The 16,500-nt window shown below is 40.3% G+C and overlaps 1 protein-coding gene across 8 annotated transcripts in view; it reads left to right on the forward strand.

The window, feature by feature from the left end:
- Positions 1-16,500, forward strand: part of TRIM36 (tripartite motif containing 36) — a 49,283-nt gene that overhangs the window by 21,226 nt on the left and 11,557 nt on the right. For 4 of the 8 annotated variants that reach the window (XM_081880421.1, XM_081880425.1, XM_081880427.1 and 1 more), the window contains exons 3-5: positions 4,940-5,283; positions 11,532-11,678; positions 13,851-13,946. In XM_081880421.1, coding sequence (XP_081736547.1) covers positions 4,940-5,283; positions 11,532-11,678; positions 13,851-13,946 — 587 coding nt within the window. The remainder of the gene's footprint in view (positions 1-4,939; positions 5,284-11,531; positions 11,679-13,850; positions 13,947-16,500) is intronic. The other 4 variants (XM_081880422.1, XM_081880426.1, XM_081880424.1 and 1 more) reach the window with 1 other exon arrangement.

Here is a 16,500-nt window from a genome sequence, read left to right on the forward strand (position 1 = left end):
ATCAACATGGTGTCATCAGTATGTATGTAAAAGCATGCCTTCATTATCATGCTTCTCCTTATTTTTAATTAATTGATATAAAGACCACATAACTGTGTTATCTAACTCTGTATTTTAGCCTGAACTATAGGGTTCACACCTGCCAACACTTCAGAAGCATGCTGCTGGCTACGCATTTCAGATAGCATTGTTTAAACTTGACCACTGCATTGCAGTTATTTATTTTTAAAAATTTGATTCTGTTTTTTTTACATTTGCCTGCTTAATTGCCATTTTAAATAGTCAATAGTTTGAATATAAGTGGTATTAGTTGCCTGCCGCACTAGCCAACACATGACTGCTGCTTTTAATTGCATGTTGCATGTTACATTCTTTTTTTACTTTAAAGGTCTTGAGTTATTCAGTGTCTGCAATTAATATATTGCATGTATGCCTTGTTGTAGGGCATGTGGCTTTTGAAATTAAACTTGTTTAATGTACGGGCATGCTTTAGGGTTCTGTGATCAAATTATAATGCACTCATCACTATAATTGCATATTTTTCTATGAATCTAAGGGTAGACATCTTTCTCTGGAGTGCGGTCTTGGATGAGCTGCATTCACCTCTTTACCCTTGATAATTCACATAAAGGGAGTTTTGAGTTCTGAAGTATACCTACAGCTAATAGAAAATATTGTTTTGAGGAGTAACTTTCTACTAAAAAATATTTCATACGGCCAATTCTCTGTTATAGGGTTGGATCCAGATCTCTTTTTGTGTCAGGGACGAAGGAGTCCTCAAGATAAAGCCTAATGTTCTTAAAATATAGCTTTAGAACTAGGAGAAAGTTATATTGGCTTCTACTCTGCGTACTTTAACCAACTAATTTAGAGGTAGCCACTTTGTGGCTGTGATACTAGTATGCGTAGGGGTGACAGTATGTTTCCTGTATATAGGGTTGCTGCAGAGTCACAGAAGCCAATCCTGAATTTTATTTACTTTTACTATTTATTTTTACAATTTATATACCACTTTTATTTAAAGTAATGTCTAAGCGGGTTGGAACCTAGATTTAAGACATTTTAAATAAAAAACTTAACACAAAAAATACCAGAGAATTTACACATTATGTAAGACACAATTAACTAAACGGAGTGTCTTCTTTAGCATAGAAATCAGCCGCAAAATACAAAGAAAAGTGCATATTGTAAAACATAGTAATGCTAAATAAAGTATTTTCTAAACATCAGCAGATAGATTGCATCTGAAAATAAATATAATGTCCAATAATGATATTTAGGCAAAAGAAAAATCAACTCATACTTCCCAACCACCATACGCCAAATCAGTTAAACGATTAAACAAACCAATCCCATCTAATTCCCAGCCCCATGGAATCTAAATACAGTTTTGTCCAGCTTCCTTGCAGGATCAATGCACTTGCATCAAACACATAAACACTCGAATTCACGATTCTAGCACATCCTCAGTTTGCACTGCACACAGCAACGACTTACATAATTCACTCTTGCATCCCAGAAGCGGTAGCAGCAGTCAACTCAGCCCTATGATAACAACGATGTGTCTCCTGAATCCAGTGTAATATCACCTTCATTTTCAGTTGGTTGAATCACATGATTTTTGTATAAAGTTGTATCTTGTTTTTGAGAAATGGCTCCTCATTTTTGAGAGATTGCTCCTATGCAGAAGAAGCAGAATTGCAAAGCATCTGCACTCTTCTCAGTACCTCAGCTTGCTTTCGAGAAAGATTCTTATACAGAAATGCTCTATATCTGAAAAATATTTCCTGCCACGTTTTGACATCCCGAGACCCCATAATTTCATGGTTTAAGAAAATAGAGCCCTTACGATTAAAGAATGGCTAGTTAATTTTTGGAAACTGGTAGAAATGTATAAACTCAGAGTTGGTTCGACTGCATAATGGAAGACAAAAGAGGAATTATTTTAAAAATGAATGGATCCTGTTGATTGAATATATGAAAAATAGATATAATATGGATATTGAAAAATATAATAGCATCTCTATATGGTAAGAATACATTGTCAAAACTGTATTGATTATTGACTGTGATAGTGGATTTGTATATATGCTGAGTTGATATTTATTTTAAATGTGAAATAGTGTTATATTTATTTTTTATATCTTGAGATTTTTATAAATATTTGGAAAAAGAAAAATAGAACTTAAGTGCTATGGGAAAAGCATAGAGAATGAAAAATAGGACTCCACAGGGCTTTTGGTGTCTGACAACTTCCTGATTTATTTTCATAGTATACATCATTCATTTTAATATTAATTTATATTCTTCTGTTCTCCTAGTCCCTCCCCCCCATCAAAATTCTTTGAAAGCCTTGATCTTGGAAACAAATTGTTTGAAATGTGTGAAAGTTGGTGACACTTATATAAATCTGCTTATAGAATTTAGATGTTTGTTATGTGTGTTGGAAAAAGTCAGGGTTTTATCTTTGCGTAGAGAACATGTGTAAAGAGCTTAATACTGAAGAGGGCTCTGTTGCAGTTTGTTCCAAGTCACTATTATTATTGCCGAGCCAGAACGTAGTCATGAAAGCGACATATGAATATTTCTCACTCATGTATAAAAGTCTATTATCAGTTGAGGTGACTGAGACATCCAATAATCTGGATTAATGCTAGGAAGGCATGACAAGCATTTGGGCCAGCCATGTAATCCTAAGCTCATCCCTCAGTTGGTTCCCTGCCTTGACCCAGGACCCATTTTCCTTGCTGCTCCTTTCTCTCTCAGCACTTAACTATTATCTTTACTCTTTTCTGATTACCGTCTCATGGCTTGCTCATTTGCCTAGCCTACTTCCATGTTCCTTTCTTCAAAAGGAATAGTTCTTTTCCTTTTTGCTCTGTTCCTCCTCCTCCTCCTCTTTCCTTCCTCTTCCACAGCTCCCTCAGCCAAGCAATTAACGTGAGCTACAAAGAATATATTAAGTAAATTAAGAGTAGTGATGCAGGAAAGATAAAAGATGCCTACTTCAGCCACAGTGGAGCCAGCAGCTGAGATTTTCTTTCATAGATACAGTAGGTATCAAACGTGCCTTTTCCCAGCAGATCCTCAGTGGGCCACAAAAACTTCTGAGGGCCCTTTATGGACTACAGGCTTTAGCCTTCTTCGTCTTCCTTATGGATAAGTGTTTTGTTCAGTGCATGAAATAGGCAGCAAACTAATACAAGCGAAGGAAATGGGATGTCATTAGAGGTGAAGAAACTGTCCTGTTGGTTCTAAACCTTCTTCCTCCCACCAGTAGATACCAGCTGTTCCAAAGCTTTAGGATCCCATCCACACCTATGACGCTTCATGAAGGAGGCATCTCTCCCCTGCCCTCTGGTGGTGCACAGATTTCCCACTTGTACCTGCATATGATTGTCAAGGCTCTCACAGCACCTCCCTTTGCAACTTTGAAGGATGATCCATTAAGACTGCTGTCCCCAAAGGTCTCCTTTTCTAATGGCAATTACCACCACTTGCAAGTTCTTAGATCTGGAAGTTCTTTTGATCAAAGAACATTGAGCACATTTTTCAGATCTTTCAAATGGATCCACTGATGGTTAACTCTGCCTTCCTTAGGGAACAAGAGCTGAACTTGCCTGCAACCCTCTCACCTAAGGGAGAGAATCTGGCACTAGCTAGGCATTAGGAGGGGCCTACAAACTTCTATTGAACAAAAACAGCCAATCAAACCTGCTCTTTGTCTCTTTCCACTAAAGGTCATTGGGGGAAAAAAATATCTAGTACTGCGGTTGACCAGATGGTGCAAAGCATGCATCTTTTTGCCTTACAGTTCACAGCACCTCCCAAAACCTCAACATATCATGGTCCACTCCAGCAGGATAGCATACTCTTTGGCGACATTTTACACTAATGACCCCTACCTAGAAATCTGCTGGAATTTTACACTAATGACCCCTACCTAGAAATCTGACCATGGAAGTCCCTACTGCCTTTACTAAACATTACATATCTCAGTGGTCATTGTCCCTCAATCTCCAGCTTGTATTGGGTATTCTCCTGTGAACGAGGATTCTGCATCACCTGTTTTTTCTAGGTTCACATTGTGGTTTTGTTTCTTTTTTGTTCTGGACTCTTCTCGGCACTTCTGTCTCAAACATTGCTATGAGATGGAACTGGTGGAGAAGCTTAGGGTGACATGGCTGGCCCAAATGTTTGTCACGTATTCCCTGCCTTCCAGGGTGATAGGAATAGGAGAATAGGATAGGAGGAATTAAACCCTGCCAGCATATTGGATGCCTGTTCAACATAACTAGAAAGAACCTTCAAGGTAAGTGTCCAGTGTTCCTTTTCTCTTTTGTAGTTGCAATTGTTTTTATTATGCTTCAGCCAAGATTTGCAGTTGGGAATGAATTTAAACTTAAGCCTGCTGAGCATGTTGGAGGAGCTAGCCTCTTCTTGCTATTCAGGATATTTTTACAGTTGGGTTTTTTTAAAATTAGATTTGCATCCTGCCCTGTCTTGCACTCAGCATGTGCTATAGCAATATATTCATCAACTCATCAAAACAGTAATGGATTATGGTGGGAGACAGTGAGTTACAGAGGATGTTAAGTGAAATTCAGGCTGAGCAAAAATTGAACAGAGACTTGCCATTCCCAGACCTCTCTCCCTTGAATTATAATGTCTCTTCCAGTAAGGTTCTTACTGAACAAAAAAACAACTCCAGCATTTTTCAAGTTGGTCCATGGATTGTCAAAAGATGAAATATCAAACATTTTGCTCTAGCTTCCATATTATCTTTCTTTTGCAAAGTTGTGCAATTTATTTACAAACATTACTAAGTATGGCAGCCACATGGCATATGCATTAAAGGAAATTCTAAATAAAGATCTAGTAGCTTATCGTTTATTCACCTGCCAAATCATTTTCCTTATCAACATTGCAACTAAATCAGGTCCTGCCATCTGCACAGGTTGGAAACGCAATTCCTTGACTCCTAAGACAACTACCTTCCCTTGTCCTGGATGCCGGCATGACATAGACCTGGGAGAGCGTGGCATCAATGGCCTATTTCGCAACTTCACTTTGGAAACTATTGTAGAACGATATAGGCAGGCAGCAAGGGCAGCTACAGCCATTATGTGTGATCTCTGTAAACCTCCACCGCAAGAATCCACAAAGAGCTGCATGGATTGTAGTGCAAGTTATTGCAACGAATGCTTCAAAATACATCATCCCTGGGGAACTGTAAAAGCGCAACATGAATATGTGGGACCAACTACGAACTTCAGGCCTAAAGTAAGTGAGTTTGTTTAATGTGTAATAGAACTGGCTTGCCTTTGTGCACATACAATATGTATGCTAGCTGTTGCTGCATAACAATTACTTAAGTATTCTTGATTTTAAATTCCTGAATTTTTGTCTTCTGATTCTGTTGCTATGACTGTTGATGAGCTGCATTTTAGAGAGAACTGTGTAATATAATTTCCAAACAGAAATTGGATGTTGAGCATAGTGCTGAACATTTTATTTTGAAAATAGTACACCATTGTTACTGTTGAATTATTCCGCATAACTGTCTTCAGATATTAAGAATCTACTAAAAGTTTAAATTCGTTGTAGATATTACTTACGTTGGTAGAATGAGTTCTAAGTATTATTGTTGTTGTTATTATTATTGCACATCTAGCATAGCATAGTTTATGCTGAGTGGGATATTTTGGGGTGGTGATGGTAACTCTGTAATTTTAAGTATTTTACAGGTTTTTTTAACTTTATAAATGAGGATCGGGCAAACTTTTTTTCTGTATTAAGAGCCATATTCCCCCCTAGGTAATCAAGTGGGCCAGAGCCACATTGACACTCTTTAAGACAGGTTGGGGAACCTACGGCACAACCAGATGTTGTTGGGTTGCAACTCCTGTAATCATCTCTGACCATTCACCATGCTCATTGGGGCTGATGGGAAAGGAAGTTTGAAGAGCGACATGTTCCCCACCTCTGCTTTAAGTCTTCCAAGTTGGTGGCAACCACTACTACTTATGGGAGCAAATTCCATAGTTTATGGACTGTGTGAAGAAGTGCTTTATTTTGTCTTTCTTGAGCCTTCCAACATTCCTCTTCATTGGATATCCACAAGCTCTAGCATTATAAGAGAGGGAGAAAAATGTTTCTCTAATTTCTCCACACCATAGGTAATTTTATAATGCTCTATGGTGTCTCTTCATATTTTCTCTATATTGAAAGTCCCCAAATGTTGCAACTCTTCCTTTGCATTTTCTGAACATTTTCCAGCTCTGCAGTAACCTCCTTGAGGTGAGGCAACCAACACTGTACTCCATATACCAAGTGTGAGCTCACCATAGATTTGTACAATGACATGATATTCGCATTATAATATATTATATAATGTATTATATAATGCATTATATGTATAATGACATGATATTTGCAGGGATGCAGGTGGCGCTGTGGTCTAAGCCACAGAGCCTAGGGCTTGCCAATCAGAAGGTCGGCGGTTCGAATCCCCGTGACGGGGTGAGCTCCCATTGCTCGGTCCCTGCTCCTGCCAACCTAGCAGTTCGAAAGCACATCAAAGTGCAAGTAGATAAATAGGTACCGCTCCGGAGGGAAGGTAAACGGCGTTTCCGTGTGCTGCTCTGGTTCGCCAGAAGTGGCTTAGTCATGGCCCGAAAGCTGTACGCCGGATCCCTCGGCCAATAAAGCGAGATGAGCGCCACAACCCCAGAGTCGGTTATCAGGATTTGCTTCTGTTACACGGTGTTTTTAGTATCTGGCTTATGGTGTCTGACTTCCTCACCTCATTTGCAAAGTCAGTTGGTAACTAGCCCCAAGGCTCAAGTAATCAAGCTAAGTGGTACATGACAGGGAAACAAAACTACCGTATTTTTCGCCCTATAGGACGCACTTTTTCCCCTCCAAAAATGAAGGGGAAATCGGTTTGCATCCTATGAGGCAAATGCAGGCTTTCGCTGAAGCTTGGAGAGCGAGAGGGGTTGGTGCGCACCAACCCCTCTCACTCTCCAGGCTTCAGGAAGCTATCAGCAAGCCTGGGGAGCCCGCGGGAGTTCCCGCAGGGCTCCTAGGCTGCGGATAGCAGCCTGCTGCATGGAGCGCGGGGAGCGCTGAAGCAGAGCACCCCACGCTTTGGGCAGACATCGGGCAGCCCCACAAGCTCGGGGGACAGCGGGGAGGTGCAGCCGCCATCCCGCTGTTCCCCGACGTGGTTTTGGGGGGGAAATAAAGGAAACATTTTTCCCCTTTATTTCCCCCCCAAAAAACTAGGTGCATCCTATGGGCTTGTGCGTCCTATGGGACGAAAAATACGGTACCTCTAAGTTGCTGCTCAGCATTCGTTTGGGTTGGCTGACTTTTTTTTCCAGCACTGTGGTTGAGAATGCTCTGTGTATGTGCAGTGTTTAAAACTAATTTGACACAGGTCCGCCCATTTTCACATTTTTAAATGTGACAGCGTTTAATGCCAAGGGAAAAAAGAGAATTTGCAATCCTATTTGGTGCCTCCACTATAATTGCTGTACCCCATGGGCATAGCTGGATCTTAATCATTTATTTCACTTCTGGAGTTTTCATTGCCTGTCACCTTCACTGTATTACTTTCATACAGTATATGGATATCTTTACTTGGGACCTAATTTGATGTCGGAAATGGCTTTGTGAATGAGAATGAGAATCATTCTTGCCCTAAGAGGCTGTCTCATAACGCCTGAGGTTAAAATTAGCTGTACAAAACGTATAGCCTTTTCAGCTTAGGAAAACAAATGAGGTTATTTGCTTTTAGCTTTATTGGGGCTGTGTTCCAGATTTTAATTCCCTGGATAGTTAACAACTTCCTTCCAATTTCCGGCTTATAAATCACTCAGAGTTGATTTATTTGTGTTTGCTTTCTGCTTTTCCCAATCCAAACATATTCTTTAGACTAAATATAGACTTGGGTCCCAAAAAAACCCCCATTGCAAGGCATGGTGTGAATGCAATAGTGCTCTTCTATCCACTGAAAAGCTGAAAAGTTTTGTGAGAGTTGGGGAATTCTTCAGAATGAAATGTGGTGCAGTGCAGGAGTTACAGTTTGTGTTTGTGTGTGTGTAAATTGGTACATCCATTTGTGCTAGTGAGAGTGCCTTTCATTTGCACAAATAGAGTATTGTATTCAGCCGCATCATTGTAAAATTATAATTTTAATAGGAAAACTATTTTTAAAAGAAAGCTACCTACAGTATTTCAGGCAAGATAGTGGTATTGTTGAGCTAGTTTCCATCCACAGCACCTGCAGGATAACTGTTTTAAATGGTTATTTGTCCTTTCTTCTGTGAAGAAAGAGAAGCAGATGGAATCCTGTAATTGCTTGTAATCTTGTTAAAGTGAATTAACCTTAAAATGTTAAATTCAAGGCTGCTGTGGGTTTTTAGTCCAATCTAATTATAACGTCTCTTATATTAGCTGCTATTTAAAATTGTAAACAATCATATGAATCGCTGTAACTGAGTAAGGTGAAAAAAGCAAATCTTTGTAACGTGCAAAACAAGTAATTAGGTGAAACAACTAGCTTGAATTTTGCTTTACTTTTTAAAGAAAACCAAATGCAAGAAACAACATTTTCCATCCCTTTCCACTGCCAGATGGCTTGCTTCTAAAACACTTTTTTTGGCAGTTAATGCTTCCATTTGTTCACCCGTTTTCCTTCACAGTCTTTTAGCATCCAATGCCATCAGCAGTGATATCTTTTTAAATTGTTTGGCAGAGTTGGCCATCATATCCTTTTGGATGGCTTTTTATGGTGACTCTAGTTCTTTCTGAAGGCTTGATTTCAGAAAGTGGTGCTGAGGACTCTTGTTTGACTTCTTGGCCATTGGCCTATGGCAGGGTGTGGCAAATGTTAAGAACATGGAAACTGCCTTATACCCAGTTTTATTTTATTATTATTCCATTATACGTATATTTAAAAATACACTCTTTTATTTCTCTTTGCCTGTTTTCCACCCACTCTTCCTCTGGGCCTTTCCCCTCAGGGGATGCCTCCCTTCCTCACACTGAATTTCAGATTCCTTGCCACATTTGTTCAGCATGCTGGGAATTGTAATACTGGCATGGCTTCATCCAAAAGACTATGACAGGACCAGGGGATGAGGCAGACAAGTGAGGAGGCGTTGGTGGGCTGTGGCAGTGAAGCCCACCTGAAAGTGAACTGAGACTCGTTGGCGGTCCCCAACCCACTGCTTGAAAAATGTTAGCATATGGCAGGCTTCCTCAAGCTCGGCCCTCCAGATGTTTTGGGGCTATAATTCCCATCATCCCTGACCACTGGTTCTTCTAGCTAGGGATCATGGGAGTTGTAGGCCAAAAACATCTGGAGGGCCAAGTTTGAGGAAACCTGGCATATGGTATCTTACAGGGGTTGGTTTTGTTCCCCACGCTGCTTAGCATGAACAACGCTGCTTAGCATGAACAACTTAGGTGAACAACTGGAATTTTGAGTGCATTGCCATTAAAATGCAGTTCTGTTTCCCTTGACATCAGATTCTGGAAAAACTATTTGGATTGTATTCGACAGTGTTAGCTGATAAGGCTTCGGTCAACAGAACAGAGAAACTTCTGGCATCTCCACCTCTCCCTTGCCCCTCCACCTCCCAAATCTGCTCCAAAGGGCTGGGGAATCTCCCACAGCAGGGGGGAAATCTCTGAAGATTGCTTCTCTTTGTTGCTCTGTTGACAGAAGCCTGACAAGTGAGCAACACCATTGCTTCAGAGCAATGCCTGGAGGCATTACTAGATGAGGGCCAATAAAGTGGGGCTTAATTCAGATAAAGGGAGACTGGTGGCGCTGTGGGTTAAACCACAGAGCCTAGGACTTGAGGATCAGAAGGTTGGCGGTTTGAATCCCGGCGACGGGGTGAGCTCCTGTTGCTCGGTCCCTGCTCCTGCGAACCTAGCAGTTTGAAAGCATGTCAAAGTGTAAATAGATAAATAGGTACTGCTCTGGTGGGAAGCTCAACGGCGTTTCCATGTGCTGCTCTGGTTCGCCAGAAGCGGCTTAGTCATGCTGGCCACATGACCCGGAAGCTGTACGCCGGCTCCCTTGGCTATTAAAGCGAGATGAGCACTGCAACCCCAGAGTTGTCCGCGACTGGACCTATACCTTTACCTTTAATCCAGATAAGGACGTAAGTGCTACTGATTAGGGAATAGGGATTCAGTTTGTCTTGAATGATGCAACACTTTCTTTGGGGGGGGGGAAGGGTTTTCAGTTTGTAGGTAGTGGGCAGGGACTTAACAGTCCTGGCTTTGCATTTGGATGTCCAGATTGCAGCTGTGGCTAGGGGTCCTTGTGTCCAGTTTATGCTAGTTTGTCATCTGCACCTATTCCTGAAAAGATCTAACATGCCTTGTTGACACATACCTTAAGAAGCTGATTTTGAAACAGAGTTCTGGAGTCCACAAGAGGGAAACACTTCAAAATCTAGTTGAGCAATTAAGGCATGGTTTTTGAGTTCTACAGAACTTTTCATTCAGCTAGAAGTTTCTCAAAGCAGGGATAAGAAATTATGCTGGATGTTGAAGCCTTGATGAAGATTGCAGTCTGGATTGATCTCAGCTAGCTTCTTGCAGGTATCGGGTATACCTGGGATAAGAGCAGCTGATTCCCCATTTTTGTAAACACAAAGCCCATCTCTTACCCAGATTTCTCTCATGCATTTTGTAATGCTCCTGGTTAAGGAAAAAAAAACAACAACAAGTAGAAACAGCAAATTGATTTTAATCCTAAAGTTCTCATGCATTGAGTGTAAGTAATGTCCATTTATGTGTGGGTCTGTGGGGTCTGATTTTGTCAGTCCCTCTTCCTGCACATAGCATCCTATTCATAACCAAGCCCAGTGGATTTTCAGTGGGCACAGGGAGCTGCAGATGGAGAAATGAGGTGGAAAAGCCATGTTCTCTGCATGGAACAAATAAAAGAATCCAAACCTATGGGGCTTTTAAGAACACACAGTAGTATTGGAAGTATATTTTATTCCCCTCTTATTTTTTCTCAACTAGTAAATAGTTGAATTTCAGTAAAATTAAATTTGCTGCTATCCTTCAAAATTCCTATTTGTTACAGTGGGTCATTCTCTAGGCAGAAATTATGACATTCAGATATTTATCACATATGGTTGGCTTCATTTGATTGAAACATGTTTGTATCTCTTCCCCTCCATATTGTCGACTTTTGATGGCTACTAGATTTAGTCTTTTTAAATCATGTTTCTGAAATGTTCTTTTTGCAAGAAATTGGTTGGATGAACTGAGGTAAGATAGCTATATGAATTCTTGACTTTGTGCTTTTTAATTAGTTTTTATCAAAAAACTAAATATATTTTAAAATCTTACATTTCCCTGATACTGTGTGCATAGTCTAAAATCTGAGCACAGTCATACACAGAAGAGTATATATAACATACTGAATAATAAATAACCTGTGTTGCTGGGCAGTTCGTGAAAGACATTTTATATTATTTTATTCTTGTCAGATTTTGATGTGTCCGGAACATGAAATGGAAAGAGTAAACATGTATTGTGAAATATGCAGAAGGCCTGTTTGTCATCTTTGCAAATTGGGTGGCTCACATGCAAACCATAGAGTGACTACCATGAGCAGTGCCTACAAAACACTCAAGGTAAGTGGGAATGCTCTATTTTTTCATCTTTGGTAACAAAAGCATCATGAAGTTTTTTCCTGGTGTATTTTAACACACACACACAGATTATTTGCATACAGGCTCATTTTTGCAAATGTAGGCACCATCTGTTGAAATGGCACCCTTTTCGTTTATTTTGTTTATCAGTTTGCTTTTTATAACAAAAAGTCTCAACGCAACATGACAAGAATAAAATGCAACACACAAAAACAATTTCAAACCTGAAGTATTTTTAAGCACCGATAATACACAGTACATAAAATGCTCATCAGGATGATCAAGGGTCTGGAAACCAAACCTTATGAGAAACGGTTGAGCGAGTTGGGTATATTTAGCCTGGAAAAGAGGAGACTTGAGAGGAGATATGATAGCCATCTTCAGGTATCTAAAGGGCTCTCACATGGAAGATGGAGCAAGCTTGTTTTCTCTTGCTCTGGAAGGTAGGACACGAACCCATGGTTACAAGACAAGAGATTCCAACTAAACACCAGAAAGAACTTTCTGACAGTAAGAGCTGTTTGACAATGCAACAGTCTTACAGAGGTGGTGAACTCTCCTTCCTTGGATGTTTTTCAGCAGAGGTTGGGCAGCCATCTGTCATGGATGCTTTAGATGACCCTCAGAATCCCTTCCAACTCTAGAGTTCTATGATTCTGTGATCCACAACATGTTAATAAGAACCAAGCCCCACCCCCCACTAAGACATTTGCACCACTATAGGAGGCAGCATTAATTATCTAAAGGCCTGGGTACACAGAAAGGTCTTAGCCTGGTGCATGAAACATGGCAAACGTGGGGCCAGGTGAGTCTCGCTGAGAAGGCCCTTGCACAGCCCCGGGGCTACCCTGGAAAGGCCCGTTCTCCTTAGGTTACCCTCTTCTGACATCTTCCCTTGGCTGGGGCACACTAGGAAGGGCCTGTGTTGAAAACCACATCGGATTCTATTCTTGAGATTATTGCTCCAGTGGGAATGGGAGGCAAAGCATCCACTGGGCAGATGTCGTGTTTGTATTAGGCAGTGGCTCTAAAGAACAGTCCGCTTGCGTATCACATCCTTCCAGAGCCAGTACCTGGCATTGCCTCCTATGGCAGGAAGCACTGCCATTAGCCACCTGGTGTCTTGTAGGAGATTTGTAGAAATGGGTGATAGCATAGATAGATTGGGCTGTAGAAGAACAGATCTGGTCTCTGGGGAACCTTAAGGCCTAGGAGCAGCCCTGGCTGCAGCCTGCCCAACACATGCTCTCGAAATAGCCATGGTGGTGCCATTTTGATAGCTTTAGAGGTAAAATCGTTTTTGGTTTTATTTAACTCACTAAATTACATTTTTTTTTTACAATTGGACATTTTTAATTGGATGTTGCCAGCCTTAACCCATAAAACAGAGGTAGTGGTTATTGCTCATAAAATGTTTAATGTTCTTGAAGCATGGAAGTTTAAATTTGATTAACACTGTTGACCATTCCTAGCATGGCTCATACCAGCTGTTCAAACAGACAAATCTTTTATGATTGTGTTTGTGGAACAAATGACATTTTAATTATTGAATTCACTTCATTCTGTAGGGACTTTTTGTCACGATGGGTTTTTATGTATGAATCATACTTTGAATAAAGCAATATTCTGATGACAGGAGTGGATTGGTACTCCTTTATTCAGACTCTCAGTTACTCTTGTTTCAGACTGAAGCAGTCTAGAAGTGATTACAGATGTTCTGATAGAATGAAGTGACATTGGTTTCCATGAATGAAAGCTGGTTTTCTTCACCTGTACTGCAGTTGCAGAAATGACTTTCAGGGCAGTGCACATGTGGATCATGACCAGTTCTACCACACACTCTTTCCCATCATGCTTTAGCTGTACTTACTTGAATTATACATTGTTTTGTATCTCACAGCCAGTGGCAATTAGCTGTAGTAGCACCTAAACACTTGCTTGGATGAGAAGGTATTTTGCACGACACTGTTGCTTGTTGAAGGGGATTTGCTTACATATTTATTTAATGTCCTGATATTCCTCTGAAAAGAGCCCCCAAATTCCCTGTTTGCTTGAGAGATTCTGCTTCAAAAAGCAGCAGAACATTTAGCCTTAGAATTCCTATGCAATGTTTTTACTTTTTTTTCTAACCAGAATTACTGCTGTTTTTAATAGGAGAAACTTTCAAAAGACATAAACTACCTCATTAGTAAGGAGAGCCAGGTGAAAAGCCAGATTACAGAACTTGGTCTTTTAATGAAAGAGGCAGAGGTAAGAATTATATATTGGCATGTGTTAAACTCTCTTGTGATGTGTGTTCATTTTTAACAATGCTCATTTTAATGTTAATTTATGCATGTTGGCTAGGTGTTGTGTTTTGTTCAAGGCAGTAAATAAATGATTTTTAATAAATAAGCTTTCCCTAAAAACCCCCCATGTATATTAGCCATAGATCAGTCACATATATTTAAAATACTTGCATACAAATTTCTTTAAAAGAGGAGTGGTTCCTAGATAGGTACTGTATAATTGTTAAGCTGTTGTGCTAGGAGTGATGAGACTCGGGTTCAGATCTCTACTCAGCTACAAAGCTCAGTGGATTACCTGCAACTCAGTCGCTATCTTTCAGCCTAACTTAAGTTTACACTACAATGTATTTACACTACCCTGAGCTCCTTGGAAGACAAGTGGGGTGTAAATGCACCTAATATGAATCCATCAGCTATTCTCTCTCCTTCTTCCTCAGGTTTTAGTTGGTTGTTTCAAAACTTACTTCCCTTTCCCAGTTATTTTTTTCACAGAGATCCAGTTATTCATCCAGTTATTTGGCAGAGTTGCCTCTAAATGTGTTTCTAAAGAACATAATAAACAAATTACGTAAGCTGAATAAGAATCTGGCATATTTGGTTAGTAGGTGGGTAGAGAATATTTATCTTCATTCTAGGAATTGGGGTGAAAAGATCTGCCACAGTAGGCTGGTATTTATAATGCAGATTTTTTTTTAAAAAAATGTTGACTGTGATGAAGGATATACCACAATGTGGTATTGCATGCAAAGTGTTCAGATGGCAATACAAAATCATAACATGGGTTAAAGGAAACCAGTACGCATTTCTTAAAAGCAAGTAACGGTAAGTTACATCCTGAAGCAGATGAGACTGCGGGGAGAGGCTTATATTGGTGATGGTAGGAATTTTGCAACCATTTTGGCTGAAGGCAAGTTTAACATTTGGAATACTGGAATGTGTGAATACATTTTGGAGTTTCTAAGAAAGTGGTGCTTCGTAAAGAAAGAAGTCTGAAGAGTAATGTGAGAACAATGTTCCAAGAGCAACAATGACTTTAAATAAATCTTAAGGCAAGAAAATACGTAGAAACATTATCCATGGAGCCTTTGTACAGATTCCATCGGATATTGATGTTGCAAACAAGAGTATCTGATGGTAAAGTTGCAATCTCACAAGGAAAATCATTTCACCTGTGTGTGTGCTCACATGAGACATTGGAGACAGTGGTGGATTTGTGTGTGTGTGAGGTTGTACCCAGTTTGGGAGCCTGATGCACTTTTGCAAGCAAATTCCCTCCCCCTCCCTGATACCACCAATTTTGGCGGCAGTGACAAAATGATGATTATAATGTAGACACAGTGGTTGGGGGTAGGTAGAACCCAGAACCTGATGAAGATCGATCATAGTCACCACCAGATCAAGCATTTGACGAGCAAGGAGGGGACAATAACCTCTTCTCAGCTGGTCTGCATTGATAAGCTGAAGATGGTGGATTGAGCTCTGTCTGTGCACATATCTGCCTGCGTGTCCTTTGTGCATGCATGTGAGAGTGCAAGACTGGGCAGCACACATCCACTTTTGACCACCCCACACTGTTGCCATGAGATCCCCAGAGGGTTGTCCAAGGGTGAATTTGACCATCTTGCCCCAAAAGGTTAGCCACCCCTTCTGATCTGCAAGCTCTAGGCTCTGTGGTTTAGACCACAGCGCCACCCGCCAAGCTAAACTTATACTTTTACCTAACAGGGCAAATATCAGGTGGTAAGTAGTGGATTCACACTAGAAAAAAATGCAAAGAGGGATGTAATTTTCCATTTAGGTTGGAACCAATATTTTCAGTGAGGTGCAGATACTTGCATATTTGAAAACCCTCCAAAAACCAACTGTTATTGAAATAGTTTTGAAATAAGTACAGTGGTAACTTGGTTCTCAAATGGCTTGGCTCCCGAACAAAGTGGCTCCTGAATGCCGCGAACCTGAAAGTAAGTATTCCGGTTTGCAAATGTTTTTTGGAAGCCGAACGTCCGACGCGGCTTCTGCAACTTCTTATTGAATGCAGGAAGCTCTTGCAGCTGATTGGAAGCCACGCCTTGGCTTTTGAATGGTTTCAGGAGTCAAATGGACTCCTGGAATGGATTAAGTTTGTGAACCAAGGTACCACTGTATCCAAGTTATTATTTTATCTTTATTGTAGCCAAAGGGACAATGAAAGTGATTTTAAAGGCTTGCATTATAAATACTGCTATTTTTTAAAGTCCCACACCTATCTCTTGATAAAACAAAATAGTAAATTTAGGAGTTTTCTTTGAGTTTTTGTTAGAAATTTATAATTGGATGTATTTTCACACAACTAACTTCAGGTGAGCCTCACTGTCACCTGAAAATGAGAGCAGCTCTTCACACATTTTGCAACATCTGACTTGTCAATAACAGCTCTTATATTCAGGCCAGGAAGTGTTAATTAACCTAGCTTGGAAGTGGTTCTTTGTAACTTTGAAAATACAGTATGTAAGTGCACTTTGCTCCAAAAGCTTAGA

The sequence above is a fragment of the Podarcis erhardii genome (genome assembly GCF_964252035.2).
Source record: "Podarcis erhardii genome assembly, chromosome: 11".
In the NCBI taxonomy this organism is placed as follows: domain Eukaryota; kingdom Metazoa; phylum Chordata; class Lepidosauria; order Squamata; family Lacertidae; genus Podarcis; species Podarcis erhardii.